Genomic DNA, 20,651 nt, shown 5'->3' with positions numbered 1-20,651 from the left:
CTCTTTCCAATCTTAATACTTCACAGTAAAAAAATACTGTGTATAGGAGGAGAAGACTAGAGTAAATAGACAACTAAGTACTTAAGTTTCATGTGTGTATTGTAAAGTTAAAAGCCCTTCTCAGGTCAATACACATTTCTTACTGTAACTTTTCTGCCTGCAGGAATATTTTAGGTTTTGCCTTCAGCTTTTCTCAGGAGCAAGTTCTGCTGTCACCTAAGCCTTTTCGGCAGCAGCTATTTTCTCTGCTGACAGAACAATGTTTTCATTGTTACATAGCACAGGAAACCAAACACTAATAACTACAAACAATTTTAGCACCAATACACACATAAAGGGGAAAAGAAATCCCTGAATAAATAAAACAATTAAGTGCTAGATCCTTACCATTGGTTTTTGTTGTGATGGGCCTGGCATTGCTACACCACTACTTGTATTAACAGCTTTCTTTGTCAACTGTATATACACGTTCCCATGGTCTTTTGAAACAAGGCAGTGGTAGAGATCATCGTATTTTACTTCTAGAAAGATGGCCTCGCGGTCTGTGTAATCACCACTCTTCAGGAAATAAACAGCTTTAGATGAAATGAGAACACAATAGCTGTCTATATTCTCCACTGCTATGAAGCTGCAAAGAAGAAGGAGAAAAAAAATTCCCATTAAGCTAAAAATAGTAAACTAACAAATGTCTTCACCTGTTATGTTTTGAGTGACCTTTAGAAGTCTTCGGAAAAATTAATAGCTTAACATGTACAATTCATCTGTATTTAATTTAAACTCTTCTAAAAAATAAAGCTGATGAAGTACCCTCTCACCCAGTTAAAAAAGATCATGTTGTAAATCAAGTATTAGCTCCAAATGCCTGGTTTCTAGCTTTGGACATTAAAAGGGCATATAAAAATAGCCTTTAACAAGGCTTAAGAAGAGTAATTTCCTTGCACTGGAACACTGCAAGTGCTGATACTGAAGTTTAATTGTAGCTAACTTCAGTTCCATTGCTGATATGTGAAAGGTTTGCAGACATTTATGACAAGAGCATTATCCTTCTACACGTAGTAAAGTTACTGTGCTTCCTTTTACCACACTCCTCCCTTGCCCTTAAAAACAAAAAACAAGTTTAACCTGCTGCCTGGATCAGTAGCTAGAAAAGAGAAATTAGTTGTTTAACACTAGGGTGAAAGGTTAAGCAGCAAGCAGGTTTCCCCAGAGAGATTAGTCTGAGTGATGAATAGTAGAGGTAGAAAAGAGTGAGTTAAGAATACTGAGAATTATGATGGCTGAAAAGGTTGATGAGTAAAAAAAATAGCAGTAAGGAATGCAAAAATGAGATAGATAATTCACACACGGACACTTCTCCCCCACTTCTGATTTATTACTGAAATGAACCTCATTAGTGGGTTTTTTTAAATGCTGAAAAAATGAGAAAATTAAATATGAAATCATAACTAAGAGAGATTGCTAAGTAGAGGAATAATGCTCTGTCAACAACCCACAGCAGTAGAAGCAGATCTGTAAAACTTAAAAGATTCTCGTGCTGTCAGGTAGGTTCAAAATTACTGTTTTCTGAACCACTGCTTGTACAAATTTATCTGCTGGTGTCCTGATACATTCTGCAAAACACTCCACTGTCTTTGAAATCAATGAAGATTGTCAATACTAAGAGGTTTTTAGTAGATCAGAAAATCTTACCATCGCCAAAGCAACTGTCATCTCTACCATTTAAGTTAAGACTTTGCACAAATTACTCTGAGCTATATCCAAATAAACCCATAGCTATAAATGGAATTTTAATAGAGTATTTCAAGAGGTCACATCATGGTTTCTTCTTGTGGTATAAAAGAATAATTCTAGAAATTAATAGTCCTCTGAAAGATGGTATTCTGTGCAGAACTTGTCTTTTTCCTGCCCTATGTCTCCTTGCTATGTCAGCTGACAAATGCCCCCGCTTCCATAAACTTGAGAAAGGTATATTATTCACTTATTCAAGTTAACAACTTATATTTTCTTTTAAGTGCTGATAAAAGTACAACCATTCTGATAATAATAATAAAAAAGGCCTGTAATGTACTTTGCCCAGCTCTAACCTTGGATGAAACTACAGGATAGGAGAATTAAATTGTGTTCTTGTAAGTAAAACAAAACAGACAAAAATGTGTATTTCAGCTTAAAAAAAACCTAGGTGAAAGACAGTGTTAACACAGTTACTGAAACCCCCAGTTTTCCATCAGAGTTCAGACACTGTGGGGTAAGCTTTTGTCTTTGAAATAACTTAAGTAGGATGGAGAATGATGTTTTTTATGAAGTGTCATAGAAAACTTAATTTTAAAACAGAGCAGCATTATAGCCTGCAGAATAATAGTCTTGTTGCTTACGACAGGCACATAAAAGCAAGTACAGTATTTTACAGAGATCTTAGCTTTGACTCGGGTCAGACTTCCACTAGAAGCAGAACCAGAGGAAACTTGCTGGCACAGTGGCTTTCTTTTCCAGCAGGGAAATAAGATGAAAAGGTGATTATCAGAAACCCCCAATACTGTATCACTGTCCTTTGCAATTGTCACAGCAAAGCTGAGAAACTTGAGAAGGTTTTGTATACCCACAAAGCAGAACAGCTGTCTCCTGATGTGTGGTGGAGAGACCTGAAGCACTAAAAACTACCATAAAGTTCAGTGGAAGCAATGGGGTCATCAGGCTATGGGTTTGTATTTTCTCCATAAGAACAACAGCTTATATATCTAATTTTCCATACAAGATTTTTACTGGTGTCATGTATATATTTTGAGGAATGGAAACAGAGGTCAGTGATTTAATGGTGAAGCACAGAAACATTAGGTAATTTGTAGTTCAAACTCTACATTTTGTTCTAAGTTTGAGTCATGCATCATTACCCATTTTCTCTTGCCAACTGTTACTTTCTTCTCTGTGTCTAGTTCTCAAAACGGGTATTTAACCTTTTAAGATACTACTTCAAGATACTACTATTTTTTTTTAATAATAATACTTTTACACTATTAAAAAGACAAATTAATAAAATAAAAAATTAAATGAAACATGATCCAGTAGAACAAAGTAGAAGCAACCAGATCTCTGGAGAATTTGTGGGTTTTTTAACAACATCAGGAAGTAATTACACAATATTTTCCAGAAGTGAAACAGTGAGCCTAACTGGAAAAAAATGTGGAAACATTTAGTTAGAACAGTAGAGCAAGGTATTAAACCCCCTTTTATGGATTTAACTCTGAAGGAAAATATGCAAATAATCAGGTCTTTAAATGTGTTTCTGATTATGATACTAGGATAAAAGTCAGAGGCATAATTTTGTACTTATTTTCCATGACAAGAAACACTGTTTTCTTGTTGAATGATGTTCCTAGTGGTGAAAGACACTGTGAATGAACAGTGCGACTCGATGACAAAAGCCCAATGATCTGCTTATGGAGTACACTTGCAAAAGATGATAATTTTTTTGGTCACAAATCACTCTCTTTCAATTCTCCCTACCTAAGAGCTAGGGTGTATATGCATAAAGACCCTTAAATGAGATTAAAACAGAATAACGAGAGTTTTAAGATCAAAGGGCTGCAAGCAAGTGGCAGATGACAAACCCTTCCTCACAGGCAGCTGAAGGTAGAATCTAGAGTGGCACGTGGCTTTCAGAACCTGATCACTGGTGAGATGATGACATCCTGCGGAATTGGTACCTCCCTCTATGCGATGCACCATCCACAATTGTAACTACTTTGCCTCAGCTGATACTCTGATGGGCAATGGATGCCAAACACAGTATCTCACACTCACCACTGGAACAGCTGTTCACGTAACTGTGGCAGAGATCAGGTTAAGTAATTAATTATGTCTTAAGATCCCAATCCAACAAACTGACATCTCCTATAAACCAGTGTGCAGATATCTTTCCATGCCTTCACTCTATATGCAGGTTTTTTCATACTCTCAAATCTGACCACTAATTACACTTACACACTTTTCACTCGCTTTCAGGAACCCATATCCAGGGCATTCAAACGTAGATGTGCCTTTAGTGTATTACCCATGCAAATTATTCACTATTGACTTTTTTATGAAAAAAAAAAAAAAAAAAAGAAAAAGAAAAAAGAAATGCAGGTTATTTTGGTCATTAAATGTTAACAGCCATCGGTTAGGAATAACAAATACCACAGGCATCCAAGTGAGCTTCTCTCACATCTAAACCAGAGCCACCTCAGAGCACTCTGTGCAGGTCAGTGGTGGTTCACATACTGCTGTCACAGAATCACTAGCCACTCTCCTAGGCTTTGGGCTGTCAGAAATACATGATAAGGTACAGATAAGGGAAAATACACTCGTTCTGCCTGTATGTGTGTTACAGAGGAAGAAGAGTACGGGTTAAAACATGCACTGGTTGTTATCAGTGCACACAGAGGGTTGGACGTGTATTATGCATGTTAAATGGACTAATGATTAGTGAAAAACTTACTGAGATTTCATCTTTTGTAACGACAGAATGGGAGCAGGGACATTAACAGGAGCAGGTGTCAACAAACCGAGGCTCTGGTTCTTTGATCAATAGCTGTTAGCAACAAGTGAACCAAAGGAGCCCTGTGGCACCTGCAGTGGTGTTTGTATCCAGACAGTGGACAGGTCACTGTGGCAGTCATCAGGTGCTGGTGCTGTGCTGCTAATCAGTAAAACAAACGAAATGTCTGTGTGTGCATGTGTGTTGTGTGTAAAGCAGTTTCAGTCCCTCTTCCCCAAAGACATGGATATATGATGGCAGCAAACAGAACTACTTAAAGGAACTGCAAAGTCAGTACTTACAACTCATCTTGGATGTTATCAGTCAGCTTGAACAGCTGTTCTTGTCCTTCTGCTTGACTTTCTAAATAGCGGGGCAAGAGCCCTTGAGGTCCTCTACAGCAGCGTGGCTTTCTCACTCTCTCCGCTTGTGTCCTACATGCAAAATAGATGCAGAAAAATGACTTAGTGCAACAGCAGCGCTTTTCCTTCCACTTTAAACCTGTCAGCACACAAAGTTTTATTTATTTTGAAATACAAGGTGTGACAAAGCCTTTAAAAATATAAGATCTTCACAAATACAGCATATAGATTCTGTAGTGCTTCATCTGGAAGACATGGGGTCTATTCATATAGTTTTACATTTCAAATAAATGTGTCTCAGTCTTCTACAATTAAGAGGCAGTGTGCTAAATTAATAGGAAGAAGCAACCTATACTGAGTATACTGTCTGCAGATTTGGGGATCTATTTATCAGCAGTTTTAGTGATTTGACTTTCTTCTCACTTCTCTACAGAAAATAAAGAGTACATCCATCTAGATAGAGCTCACACTGATGGACAGTGTCAGTAGTTTGAAAATCGAAGGGTTATGGAAATAGGCACATGCAGTTAAGACAAAAGAAAAATCCACAGTTAATTCAGAGTCTCTGCAGTAGGGTTTAGCGTACTTTAACCTTTCTTGAGCATCTCTTAAAAAATGACACTAATACAAAAGACACACACGTGTGGCCCAACAGACCTCAGAGGTTGATACTGGCCACAGTGCTAAAGAACTGCAGGCTAGGTTCCTCCCTTAGTAGTATTTTGTTAAAAAATAGTATTCTGAATTCCTTTAAGCTTTTGGAACGCCCTACCCCTGAAGAATTGTGTTACAGGCTGCCTAGCCCTGCTTTATCCTCTGTCCTGTCCCAACAGCAGCATCTGGGTCTGCTGCGTGCTCTTTCCTATCTCTTTCAGGCTACTGCTGTTATTAATTTTCCAAGACAAATGCACCATTTTTGCTTAGTGCTTTCTACTTCCTATCTTGATGCTTTATAAAGATCCTGTACAATGAACTGCTTCTGTCCTTTCTGATCAAAAGACAGGGAAAAAAATCCCATGTAACAATGAGTTTTCTTTTTAAGCTGCTTGGCAATAGCACACAAGAGTACTTGCTTTCTATAAGCTTTGCTTTCTGCAGATGTTTTCTCTTGAGCCTTGTTTCTTTGTTACCTTTCCCTTTCAGCAGTCCTGTCCCAGGCTTACAAACCCATGCAGCCTTTTAAAATCTGTTTTCCTTTGAGTCTTTGACACCTTCACCTTTTAACAGTGACAGACTTCTTTTTGCCCTTTCCCTTCTTGGCTGCAGTAAATATTACTGGAACAGAATCTCTTACGTGCTATTCATGACTTAGTAATACCATCTTTGCTGCTCTCCTGTTGGGCAAATTCTCTCTCAGTGTGTTTTTGCTCTGTCTGGTATCAGCAACATATTTTCCAAACAAAGTATAGAAGGCAAAGTTACTGACTTTCCAGCAGAGCAGAGCAAACATCAGCCAGTTTATATTTTTAATACATTATATCTGGTAAGTTCTGATCTTGTTAATGAGATTATTACATCCCTGACCTGCATGGTGAATTACAATGGCTCAGAACCAGTGCTTATCACTGATCCTCTTTGAGAGGAACTTCAGGAGAGACAAAAGCTCTTGACTTCACTTCAGCTGAACTATGGTTACGCCAAGATGTAAAGTCAGTTTGTCAGCAGGGAGGATGAAATGAAGAGTGGAAATTCTCCAACTAAAAGAATGTGAAACAGAGCAGAGGCTTAAGAAACCATAAAAAATGTCATTAATAGTGCCAGTAAAATGTTCTCAGTCCAATTTTCAGTTTTACCTCTGCTGACATTCTCACTGCTTTACCTGTCCTGCTGCACTGCTGGCAGCTTTGGTTAGGCCTTCATTAGTTCGTTACAGTGTTACACATCCAAGCTAAAAAGTGCCAGTGTGAAAATTGCAATTTGCTGCATAAAGGTATTTCATTTTCCTCATCTGCAAGAAGTGCCATATCTTAACAGAATAACCTAAACACTAGGTAAACAGATGACTTCCACAACCTATGTATAACTTAAAGTTATTCCACTGAGTAACAGCTGCCTGCAGGGGTTAGAACTTCCCTATGAAGTACTACAGTTCTAAAGCAAGCCACTTCTGTCCCTTAGATTTTTTAGATACAAACAGGATTCATCTGTACCAGGTACAGGTACATGACAGTATTGTTATCTTTCTGAACCTACACCAAAGGTGAACCAGTAAATACCTGTTTTTACCCATTAGATTCTTACAAAGTAGTAAACAAAAGCATGTCTTTGCCTTCATGAAATGCAAAATGTTGGGACAAAGTTCCAAAGAAATGACAAGGTTCCAACCAGTGTAATTCAGATCTGGCTGGCTGTCCTATTTCCTAACTTCAAAAACCAGTTAAACCAGCAGAATTTCACTTAACCAAGAAGCCCCAATTGGCTGCTAAAGCTCTCTACAGCACCTGTAGCTTCTATTGGGAAGTTTAAAGAGTGATGTACAGTTTTAAATTAACTAGTGGCCAATCAGTAACTTTTACCTTAGACACGTCCCTGTTACATATTCAGGCAAGTTAGATAACCATCCACATGGGAGTGAGCGACAACACTGCATAATGGTTTTTACATTAACCATCTTTCAGATAAACATTCAACTGTGCTGTTGTCTCCTGTAGTACCATGACAAGAGGTATCTGAAGCGTTGCAAGCAAGATTACTGTAAAAATGAGGAAAGAATAGGGCCTTTTAATCAGACCTGTTCTGTGGAAACCAGAACAACAGGGAACACTAGTTTCTAATGTCTTGCTTAGAAGCAGGTCAGAGAGAAAGTACTAGTTCAAAATACAAAAATAGTACATAATACAGAAATATTAAGCAGCACAATGAATTTCTGTAAGGCTTGGCAATTTCTGAGTTGTGGGTTGTTTTGAGGTTTTGTTTTTAAATTGAACAAGTACTTAAGAGTACAGTGCTTACTGTCCCCACTGCTCCTCCATGCTAAATGTTCATCCTGGCGATAAGGAGGTCAGCTGCTTTTCAGCTAAGTGCCACTATAGCTAGCATAAACTGCATTGATTTAGTTCATCAGCCCCTTGGCAAACTAGTCTGTTTGGTCTGGACAGCTAAAAACATTCCACAACTTGACTTTTTTAATCTAAAAATTTGTTCTACTGTCTCAAGTTACTTTCTGTAAATAATAAGCAACACTGATGAAATAGAAAAAGCTGAAGATTTGTAAAGTAGAATGAACGGTGGTGTGCCCACATCTGTCTTATATTAAACATGCACTCAACAGATTTGCTGATTCTTTTTTAATAAGCACACAAAGGCAATACAAGACAGAAATGCCCTCACGTCTACTAGTCACAGCAGGGAAGAGTGCTGCTGAATGAAGACACAAAGAGATTGGAAATGGTGTCAGAAGGTTGAGGCACACACTCCAGTTTTTCACTGTTCAGACAAAGCTGAACACTGGAAAATCTTGTTTCCGATGACTGTACGCACACTAAAAACAGTTAACAGTGTTAATTGGTTGGCTTTTGCTTAACAGTTCACAGAATTCTTTGATTTAGTTGACCAGTCTTAAGCCAGAAGTTTTGTACTCTTAACAGATCACCAACCCGCTGATGTAAGGAAGTTGTTCGGGTATTACTGGTAATAATTATTTACCAACTTAGATTGAAAAAACTCTGCAAGAGACATCACATGTTTTACAGAGTTACTTTTATCCTTGTTCCTTCACAACACATTTAGCCCTGTCAGGTACCCTGTCAGGTCTAGGCTAGCAGATACGCAGATGTGATTCTTGTTGAGGTCCATGAATACACAGTGTTTTTGAGGACAGTAACTGGTAATTGTCTTTGAGTGTCTTTTGGTCCTTGAGATGTACGTAGATTGCTTTAACAAACATGTTAAAAAAAAACCAAAACTCAGAAGGTATCAAACCATGTATCAACCAGTGATAGTCTGTGAAAACAAAACATTGCACTTCTAAAATTATATATAAATAAAAGTGCGTGGTTTTGCTGTTACATCTTTTGGCTTCCTCAGTATCACACCCAGAATTATTACTCAGAATAAAACAACTTTAGGAAATTTAGCAACCTCTCCTGAGAGGAAAAAAGCAACAAGGAAAAACTCTATGACTGACACAGCAATCACTACATTTCACTTAAAATTGTGTATCTGTGGAATTTCTAATCTGTGCTGTTGGTAAGAGAGCAGCACTAGCAACTACAAATATGTTCAAAAAGCCCAACTTGAGCATGTATACAGATTCTGATCCATAATCAGAAGTGTGCAGGGACACCCCAAATCCTGCACAAACAACAGCTCTAAGTACAAGGAGATGCAATTCTGGCATTTTGGAGGCTCCTCACAGAGACTTCACCTGCTGCACTGCCTGCCTGTCAGCAAATCCCCAAGTCCATTCTAGCTGACACACAGGGGTGAGCAGATCGGCCGTGTAAACCCTCTGAAAAAAGATCTCTGGCCACAGGGCTCTCCCCCACACTCTCTAGTAATAATTTTCTTCAGCTAGACCCAGTTCTTGCTGCCAAAACTTCCAGCAACTGTCATCAATGTGTCGCATTCATAAAGGTGTTCCAGTTTAACAACCTCATCATTCCAGCTCATTTAAAGCAGTAACTTACTGGTTCTGGTATAGCTCAGATTCTGTCAGTGTTTCCACTGTAAACTTGTTTTTTCAGGTTTGCATAAAATTTATTGATAAAAGCCTGCTCTGGGCTGTAACTTGGCATACTGACTTTCAGCCTGGGAACAATTTTTATCCCCTTGAAATAATTATAAAACAACCTTAGTTCAAACAAAGGAAAATTGGCAGGTAATATAAGCCTATGAAACAATTAAATTGCTGCTAGTATTTTGAAGAAATCATATCAGACCTGTTACTTACTTGGCTCTGAAAATAGTCTGCTTCATAAATACAGGGATTGCTTTGTCTAAGGAGGTTTTAGTACATTTCAGACATAAAGTAAGTTACTTCATCTGATAAGTTACACGAGGAATAGCCTTACATCTTCTCTTGTAAAATACACAACTAAAATACCTGCTGCAGTTGCTCAAGACTGAATTGCACCTGCAGCCTTCCATAAGGATCATCATCCCATGCACATAACTTCCACAGAACACAGAACAAAGACAGCACTTGTCTCATAGATGTGTAATGGGAAGACACAATTTAAAGCATACTCAGAAGTGCCAGAATCAATTAAATGCAAAATGTCTATCTTAAAAATTAAACTAAAAGTTCAGCCATCACTACAACAAACTACAGATGATGCAGTCACACCATAGATCACAAGGGTAACAAATGAAAAGAAACGTATGCCATTTCTGATATGGTCTGTATTTCACATCACATCTTTGCAAAATACTAAAAATCCACTATTTTCATGATTCTTCCCTCACTGATATACTTACTCTGTACTTTGTTTCAAACGTTGAACCCTTGCGATAGGCAGGAACGTCCCCTGCATTTACAGATCATAACGGGACAGACAACATTAGTTTTTATGTGCCAATTCTCTGCGTCTGAGAACATGAAATGACTTGGGCCCAATTTCAGAAAAACCTCTGGCAATCTGGATTTCGTGCTCTGTTGTGACTCTGCTGGCAGACAGTAATGCTGTGTTTCAAAGGGTGAGTACAGTTGCCTCCTTCCCCGCGTTGGACTTTGGGGATGCCGTTCCCAATAGGCAGATCATTTCTTGAAGACTTGACGCCTGAACCCAGAGATTTGGCACAGCTCTGTGATGGAATTCATTCACTGATTCAGACACAGATGCTTTTAAGGTGTGTTAAAAATGCACACGCAGTGCAGTCAGTCTGAGTGTTGGATTTGGCATTAGAATGTCTCAGTTAGATGCAAGAATGTGTAAAATCATGAGCCAGACAGCTCCCCGCTGACTGCATATCTGAGGAAGCTTATATGCACCGTTTATTCCAGCAAATGCATGGAATATATTGTGCTTGTTAAATGCGTTCCCAAAGTGCTAGTTTCAAGGCAGAAACATGCAAATAAATGGTGCCTAGGGTTAAAACCTCCCACTTACAGTCAAATCCCTCCTCTTTTGAGGGATCTACCAGCTCAGATGCTGAAGACCTTTATCTGACCCAATATACTTTTAGGGGAACTACAGCATGCTGAAGAAGCAACTGTTTATCATTTAGGCTGTTCCTGCCAACTTCTTAGAGATGTAGCTCTTCTCCCCCTGTCCTCTGTCTGTTGTATACAAGATCAAAACAAAATTCAAAACTATTCTTTGGGTTTATGATTGTATACAACCTCTTCAGGCTCCGAGTTCAGAAGGAATTACAATTACAAATCAAAGATCCACATGCGTGCTGGACAACTGCATGGCACTTAGCACCAGTCATGCTCTGCATCCACCAGTGTTCAGCCTTTGGCACGGGTTCCCCCTCCAACTGTGTGGCAAACAAACAGTTTTTCAAGCACTTTGATAGCATCAAGCTTAAGTTAACAAAATATAACACTGCCATCTCAGTTTCCAGTTTCTCCCAGACTCTTCCTGTACTGATCACAGAGTGATGACTAGATTTGTCACCTTAAAGTTTCCTGTCTCACAAACGTGTTGAAAAATACTCCCTTTCACCTGATCCAATGTAAAAGATACAGTTCTTAGCAGGGGTTTCTTGCAAACACCTATCTGTAAAACATTAACTGAACATGCCTTAGCAAAGATTAAAGTGCCATAACGTTATTCTGTCTCAGGGCACAGTGCAAGGTCTTAAAACTTTTGCCTAAAGTCTGCTGACAGGCAGGGCAGTGCAGTAGATGGAGCATTAGTCTTATTTCTGTGCTTATGTTTATAATGGTCCCATCAAAACCCATCCGTGCTGGCCAAGCCATGCCCGTTTCTTGTATATGCAAACACAGTCACTTCACTTTGAGTGTAACAGAAACGTTTAAATATTGTACTCCTACATTTCTGGGAAATCAAATCCACTTTGGGGAAGAAAACAAACCAGGGGCCCCTGCCCAGCACCAGGACATTAACTGCTAGGTGTGCCTGAAGAGCTGTGGGAAATGAACTATGATGGCTGTATGTGTTTTCTCCTCAGACCCTCCTTTATATACTTTTCAGATAGTACAACTAAGGCTGCAACAGGCACAGCAAAGTCTAATGAAAAGCTACTCGGAAAGTTTGTTTTGATTTTTAAGGTTAGCAGTTGCAAGAACAATTCAAATCAACTGGCTGTACTTACAAAACTGATAAAAAGCGTTCCACGTGTTAACAGCAGCATTAGGTGAAGAAATTATCTATAAAAATACCAGCCACATGCTAAATGAGGTGACATCAAGGCAATAAATAGCTCCGTCTGTACGAAAGAGTTTGTAGAACAACCCAGAAGACATCTCTGAACAAAAAAGTAACTTAACTATGGGTAAAATAGTACTGAAAAAAGTGGGCTGTATTTTTTTAAAAAAAAAGTTTTACATATTTTTCTCAGATCACGTTATAAATCTGTTGCACATTAGAAATCAGACACACGTGTATTTTTTTCCAAGTGAAGTCGAAGGTTTACATTTTTAATAGCAATGTGACTATTTCTGAATGGCAGCAGTATATATTACATGCAGTGTGAGAGGGTTAAACAGGACAGCCTCAACTCTTTATAAACTTTTGCCCTCTGGATATGTACTCATTGGCTGCTGTACAAGACTCGAGCTGTATTACACGCCTTAACGATATGGTTCAACTGTCGGTCAGGCTCGGGGCCTGGCAATAGGCCAGACCGCAATCAATGGGACACAAACCTCCCCCTTTCAGATCATCACGAAGGCTCATATTATCTCCTTTTTGTCGTGCTGGTTAAATTTATGGAGCAGAACCCCGAAGCTGCATTCCTTGGCTTGGGCCGGCCCACGCGGGCCTCCCTTTGTTTGGTACTGTAAGCGAGGCGTGCTTTGGAGGATTGCAGGGTTGTTAGTTCAGGCACTGACTGTTTGCTCATGACTGAAATGAAAAGAGTTCAGTGGAAGGGCAAAAGGACAGCACAAGTGTAAAACCCCATCCCAGCAGGCCCTGGGCTCCCATCTACAGACTGGGGACTAGGACCGAACAGAAAACCTCACCGTTAATGACAAAGGAAAAAATCTGTCTAGTAACAGGTAAACAGCCTGTTTAGCAGCACATTAGCACATACCTCGCCCCAAGGTCCCCTGCTTTCAAGTAAGCCTGTAATTACTACATAAATATGAACCTCAACTAATCTGGCTTAAAATACTGCTTAGAAGTGGTATTAATTTTAAAGCAATGCTGTATCTTTTCATTTGAAAATAAAACCTGTCAGTACAAAGAGCACTACCTGTCCAGCTGCACGGTTTAATGTTTCTAACATTTTAAACATGTGGACTGACCTGAGAGAACCTGATGCAGTGATACTTATGCTTGGGAGGAGAACATAACAAGTAAGTTTAGTAAGACACAAAACTACTGGAAACACAGTATGTAGAGGAGAGATTTTCATTTTGTATATAACAGGCATTTCCTACATCTTTATATTTGGTCTTAGAATGGGTAAAGTCCACCTTTGTGCATGCTCAGATAATCTCTACTCAAAGCTTTATTATTGTCATAATTAAGCATCACTTCTTGATGCAGGTCACACAATTAAGGACGTAAAGAAACCTTTAGCGTGATATGAAAGCAGAACCATCTGGATTGAAAGCAAATGGAAAGACAGCTTGAAAGATGGTATTCCAAATACACATGAGAAAAAAATAGAGACACGGAAAACCACAAGGACTCTTACCGATTATGCACGTAATATAACGTGTACTTACTCTTTGGTACAGAAAATACCCATGCTTACCTTCATCAGTGTAAGTCTAGTAAAACTTATTCCCAGAAAGCTGCCCTAGACCTGCTGTACCAGACTTCACCCCTCTGGCACAGGCAGCAGGACATGAGGTCATACAGCCACTGCACTGGCGAGCAGCTCATGCCATTTGTGCTTTAGAAAGAAGTAAGTAAACAAACACTATATTCCTATTGCGTTACGCCAGTTTCATCTTTCCTGTTTTTTATGAACTGAAAATACTAGTAAGAGGGCCAAAAGATATTATAAAAACCCACAGAATGTGTATTAAATTTTTTTCAATTCTGGGGATCAAGTCCGACTGGATTAATGCAGTCTGATGATTTGTCCTGGTACATTCCAACAGACACGTCTGTTTTGAATAAAGCTTTTGTTCGTTTCTGGTGCGCATACGCTTTCAACTTATCCCACCTAATTCTCAGCAAGTAGATTTGTGAATGGAAATTGTGAATATTTTATTGCCTGGTCTTCGATGACTTTTTAGTTTGTTCTGCTCATGCTAATATATGAATATAATTCCTTCTTTTTCAAAGTCTGTCCAGTTCCATTCTAGGAGATACTGTTGCAGACTAGTTAAATCTGCAGCTCTCTGTAACTGTTTCAACCCAAGAAAACCAGGACATAGAACATACCAAAACAGCAGCATCATTAGCAGAGTGCTTTCTGAAAAAGAAAGCATCTGAAAAACCCATGAATGCCAGAAAACAGGAAACATACAACACAGTAAAAGGCTCCTTTTTAAAAGTTAAAGTTCCTTTAACTTTGTGGCCTTGATGCCCAAAAGCTTTTGCTGAAATATAAGATAATTAGACAAAATATGCAGGCTCTAGAAATACAAGTTGTATTTCCTAAGGAAATAAAATTTTCTGTCTATATGCATTCTTTTTAGTTAACAGCTAAATACCATCAAGTGGGCACACAGTAGAAGATTTCCATTTCGTGGAGCAAGCGCAGTCCTCTTAATATTGTCACTTAAAGTGTAAGTAGTAGAATAAATCTGTGGTAAATCCAACAAAGGCTTATCAGCTCTTTTCAGAAGGAAGTTCATAATTGCTTAAATTTCTGAGGGACTACACCAGACCTACATGACAATGCCTTGGATTTCAGCTGACTGGAAAACACTCGTGACCTATTGCAGATGCTTCTGTGTCCCAAAAAAGAGCAGCTTCCCCATGTCTTCAGAGGTGTCACATTTGAAAATGAGCAAGTATTGTACCCGTGATGTCTATTTTCAGCCATCTCTCCTTTCGTTCCAGACTGCCCTAATAGAACATCATGCCTTTTCCTCACAAACTTGCACCTTTTCCAAAGCAGTGACTGTACACAACGAAATCAAGCTTCATCTGGTTCCTGTTCTGAAGCAGCCACAGCAGCAATCTTTTGTTTAACTCAAAAGCCATGTAACTTCCACTGCATGCAGTACCCTTGAACCAGTGATAGAAACATACTTGCCTCTAGTTGTAACTTACCAAGGCACTAGTAAATATTTTGGGTTTGTGGAGACTAGAACTCTGTATTAATTCATCTTTTTGAAATTATTTGTTGCTAATAATGAATGGACATTAAAGAAAAACATAATTCCATGTTTTATGCTCAGCTTACTACTCAGCATTATTCACTTTAATGTTTTCCACTTTTACTCAACTGCCCTCCCCTCACAACATTCCTTTCCAGTGCCCCTGTCCTTTTCTGTCCCTTAACCAACAGTCTGAATGCATCCAGAGTATCTTTCTGCCCTCAAACATCAAGTTAAACACTAATGTTTTAGTGTAAAATCTTTCTTACTTACAAAATAGAGATGCTGGTATTCAGAATGACAGTTCGGTCCCTCATGAAGTGTCCCTTTTTAATGCTAACAGACATGTCACCAGTGGTGAACCCAGTGACCACAGTTTTCTTAAACTAGCTTTTGTTCAGTTTTAACAGTAGGAATACATTCTGTCATGGCAAAGCAAAAAAGCTTTAAACAAAATCAGTTAAGTTTTAGCTGAAAGTTGAGCACTCCCTGTTGGAATTTAAACCATCTAGAACTTCTTTGCTAACACGTAGAGTGTATAAAAACCCACAAGTAAAATGCACAGGTGAGCAGTGTGCTCCATTCTCAATTCTCATTATTTTAGGCACTCCAGAAGAATAACCACACGCCTCAACTGCTTGAATTCTTCCACGGAGCTTTAAGGGGAGTAGACCAGGGAGTGAATATGCAAAGCAGTCCTGACAGGATTCCACTCCCAGTCAAATCTGATCATTACTTGAGACTTTTCTGACAAAAAGCCCTACCAGTTTATTGAGGTACAGCATGTGAGACTTATTTCTGTGTAGTCTAGGAAAGACTGCACTTCTTTCTAATGTCAGTCCTTCCTGCAGAAAATAATTCTGAGTAAGGGCAAGAAAAATATAAATCATCCTTACAGAAAGCTGTAGAAAAGAAAACCATAGTCACAGCTACGAGCCAGAAGTGTCTCGTGGCAGTAAGAAGCGCTCTTTGAATATGCAAAAGGAAAGGAGAATCATTTTCTCTGCATTCTTAAGGGTAGCTTTATTTATTTAGAAATAACTGTAGATTTAGATGGTGGATTATTGCCTCTTTCTAGCTAAGAAACTAAAATAGCTGAGGTGCATTTTCAGAAAAAAAAGAAAGGAAAAAAAAAAGTTTGGAGATGACATCCATACTGAAGTGGTACAGGGCTGCAGCTTGAGGAGCTACTTCCCCCACAAGAAAATCTGCATTCACTTAGGCAAGAAGCAAGGGTAGACCTCTGAAGAACAGAACAGGATCTCCAACAGAACTACACAGAGTTACCAGTGGTAAATTAAAACCTAGCGGAACACTGAGCAGGTGAGATGGTAACAGAAAATGATGAAAAAGGAGAGAAATGTCTACTGAGGTGCTGCAGAATGTGTGGGCACAAAACCAGGCTGGCTTAACTTGGAGGATCTAGTAAAAGCGGCATGTAAAATTGTATTTGGAGAGGACAAACTGAGAGGCGTTTAAAACTCCAGTGAGGACAGTGAAGTACTAAAGAACCTGAAGAGGTCAGAAATATGGCAGGAAATGAAATGGGATTCAACCTACAAAAGTGCAACCTGGTTCATCTGGGGAACAATAATCCAGAACACAAATATTAAATGACAAGGAGATATTTGCAAAGCAGTAAAATAAAAAAAAACATTAAAAAAACCAAAAAACCTCTTGGGGGAAAACAGCAAGCAGAAAACTGGATATCAATTTGCAATGTGATACGGCAGTAAAACCAGCCAGCACAATTTTGGATGACTTGCAGAGCACAGCTTGTCACAGAACAGGGATATGACGGTCCCTTTTCACACAATACTGATGGGAACATACAGACTGGGGGGATTTCAGAGTAGCTCAACAACAGCAATGGAACAATCTGGACAGAGTAATGACAGAAGAATGTAAACCCATAAAATCAAGTTCACCAGTGACTGAAGATGGGAGGTAGGGCTAACACCGAGGAAAAGCCAATGTCTGCAGCCATTTAACAGAGTGCCACAGGAGTAAAACGGACAAACTTGCTCAAAAGGAAACAGATCATTTCAGAAAACAGTTCATTATAAAGACCTGTTATCCCACTGGGAAAGAGGAAAGGGGATATGAAGGAAATCACACTGCCCAAGTCCTTTACAGATCAGACCGATGGATCAGCTAAACTGTCCTGTGTGCACTGTGTGCAACACTTTCACATTTACACAACACAGTCAATATTAGCCAATAAATATATTTTCTCTCTGGCTTCTAGGAAAGATCTAAGAAGGGCTTACCAGGCGAAGCATAACGTCTCCTTCACCAGAGTCGTGGCCCTTGCATGACTGACATTACTGCAAAGACTCTTGAAGTCAGATCTAGATCAAGTCCAAGGTCAGGATGGCATGTGGGACACGTACAGAGGTCTTAAGGTTCAAACAATATTTATCTTCAAAACTTGAGAACCCTGAGAACATACTCTTTGCAATGTATTAGCTGCGTTGGTGTTCCATACAGTTAGGTACGTATTTTCTACTTCTCAGTGTCACTGATACTTGTGCTTTCAAGTCTACTGCTTTTGACCTTACAATTGAAATCACAGCTAACAGAGAGAGATGGGTGCACAAAGGCAAAAAAGAAATTAAAATCACCTGCTGTTGACCTCATCTCTAATTTTGCAGCTACGCTGCATATTTCCGAGTGATGGCAAGAAAGTGGTGAACAGAAAGAACAAGTAGCACAGGCTGCTTCTCTGCAGGCAAAGTACATTTAAAAGAATCAGATATTTACACGAGAATTTTCTGTGACCATTAATGGCTTGCCGATCTCAAACTGTTCTTCACTAATACAGTCTAGTTCACTGACAGAATTAATTTGAATTGGGTAGGTCATGAAGTTATCTCCTTACTTCTGAGTTCCATAGAAAAGGACACAAACCCTTGCATCAGCAGTTCAAGAATAATCTTAAACTTGCACTGACCTGGCAGAAGCCTGAGGGAAAGCCGCAATGGCCGTTTCCTGCACTACTTGTTAAGTTAGACACACATCTAAATATAAATGTTCTTCACTTGTGCTGCACTAGGACTTAAAACACGTTTCTAGGAGAGAGCTTTCCAAGCATATCTAGAGACGTAACAGCTTTCCTGTTCTGAACTGGTCTTTAAGACTTTTGGCAGTATATGACAAATATGGAAATAATCAGGACTCTTGTATGTGATACTAGAGTACTTGGAACATATAAAACCCACTCAAAAAAGGTATCAAGTCACAGGCATTAACTCTTTATAAATTAGATGTATGCTGCATTCTCAACAACTCTTTTCTGCTCTCCTCTGCATTAATATTTAAAAGTATTACTGCAGCTTTATTAATAAATAACAAGCATAATAAATTATATGATTACATAGTAAGTTAAAAAATTAGCCTTGAAAAAGTCCAGCCTAAAGTCAGATTTAAAAAGTATTTTCTTGTACTTTAAACACATCACCTTTTAAACTACCACCATAAGCTATGAAGCCATCGTCTCTGTCTCAGCCGTATTAGTTTGGCTCCATGTTCCAAACACAGGGTTTGCTCTGCACAAGTCCCAGTACAAAGCAATACATTTTGAAGCCAGAACACTCATGTGCATGTACCATGGTCACAGTAACACAAGCTACGGAGTCTTCCTCATTGTTCTGTTCAATTCAGTAACTTTGCTGGAATTAGAACATTAGGAAGACCTACAACCTCAATTAAAATTCTTCATCTCACTCAAAACTGATCCAGTGGTTAAAGTCAAGCAGCTTAAATTCAGAGCTTTTTAAAAATTCAGCTATGTAATTACAGAACTGCAAGAGGCCTATAATTTATGGTTATGTATGATGCTATTTAAATGCAACTGTAATTAACTGGTTGACTCAACTTTGCACCAGTGCCGGAAACTTGCACATACGCTGCCCGTCTCAAGATAAGGTCAAGATGGCTCTTACCACACTTAGTAACTCACATTCTTCAACTGTTCAAAACTGCACTTGAGGTCAGCTCCTGCCATAAACTTGCATTCATCAGGGGTAGCTGGTTTTGTGAACTTAGCTTGGAAGAGTCCACAAGGCCCAGCACGTTCAACTGGAGCCAGCAGCTTGGGTTTGGAACACTGTGCTATTTGGATTCCAAACCACACATATTTGAACAGTTAACAAATGCAGCAGGGGGATATTGGTACGCAGCAGTCTAAAAAATGTACAAATCCTTTGTTGTTGGGGTTTTTTTGTTTTGGTTTGGTTTTTTATACCCGTGAAATAACAATTTGGTTACTTTATTATATAAGCACAAGAAAAAAAAACCCCATACCAAACAAAACATGAGTGCAAGGCTGATGTGTTTCTTCTTTTTTCCCTCCCCCCCCTTTTTTTCCCCTCTCCCACATTATCTACATGTTCTCAAGTATATTTGTTTATCTAAAAAGAGTTTTGATCAGATTTTGTAGACTGAAGAAGTGTAGTAATTGAGAAAGATTCTTCATTTGTGGTTAGCTTTTTCTCCTTGTAGAAGGTTGCTGGGTCAGAAACTTGCAGAGTGTGTGCAAACACTAAAATAACTTCGCAGCGCTCACCTATGACAATAGTATTTCAGTATTCAGAGGAAGCAAAAACGTGGTTCAGCTCATCTGTCTTAACCTCATCTCTTAATTGACAGTTAACAAGTTAAAGGGCAATCAGTGACATAGGCAAACACAAGCTAGAGATAAGGCTGGTTGGAGGCCCTCCCTTTCCCTGTTGGTATCTACTTTGTCAGCCGTTGATAACATCATCGCTACTGTGCCCAGGCTGTATCTCATACACGTATGTCAAAACACGAATTTTAAGTTTTAAATGTGTATCTTGAAACAAAGTATAATAAAAACTCATCTCAACTGGCGAGACAGCTGACACCTTTAAATAAATCAATCAGTCTGTACAGACACAAAATTAAGACACACACAAGCAAAGCAGTAGATGTGTTTTCTCAGGGATGCACTTAAGAGTTCTCATGTAGTTCTCTGTCTGTGTATGTACTTACCACACTGTAATCCTTGGCCTCTCTGGTTTAGAAATCAATCTAAATATATGAAAACACTTCCATTTTCACAACAAAGTACATCTAGATTTATTCTTCAGAGTTTCCTGCACCCCACTAACCCCTTCATCAACTTTATTGTTCTTTACTGAAACACTGGTGGTAGACACCTCTGGATTCTAAGCATGGCATAATAAAACACAGGAAATGGGAAAGCCAAAGAGGGAGAGAAAACAACCAGAAAACCCAACACTTTGTAAACATTTTTCTCTAAGCTTTCTGACAATAAAATTTACTTTGAGTTTTCTTTCACTTCTTCAGCACGCAGGATCTCACGTACATACCACAGGACTTCCTGGCATAGTACTATTATATAAACTCTTGGCCACGAAGAGTAAAAAGAATCTTC

The 20,651-nt window shown here is 38.9% G+C and overlaps 1 protein-coding gene across 1 annotated transcript in view; it reads right to left on the bottom strand.

The window, feature by feature from the left end:
• VPS13D (vacuolar protein sorting 13 homolog D) overlaps positions 1-20,651 on the bottom strand; it is a 96,836-nt gene that overhangs the window by 638 nt on the left and 75,547 nt on the right. Inside the window, 2 exon segments of the mRNA XM_010171710.1 lie at positions 388-628; positions 4,816-4,947. Coding sequence (XP_010170012.1) covers positions 388-628; positions 4,816-4,947 — 373 coding nt within the window.

The sequence above is a fragment of the Antrostomus carolinensis genome, unplaced genomic scaffold, assembly GCF_000700745.2.
Source record: "Antrostomus carolinensis isolate BGI_N321 unplaced genomic scaffold, ASM70074v2 scaffold16277, whole genome shotgun sequence".
NCBI lineage: Eukaryota > Metazoa > Chordata > Aves > Caprimulgiformes > Caprimulgidae > Antrostomus > Antrostomus carolinensis.
This window is presented reverse-complemented; position numbering and strand designations above follow the sequence as displayed.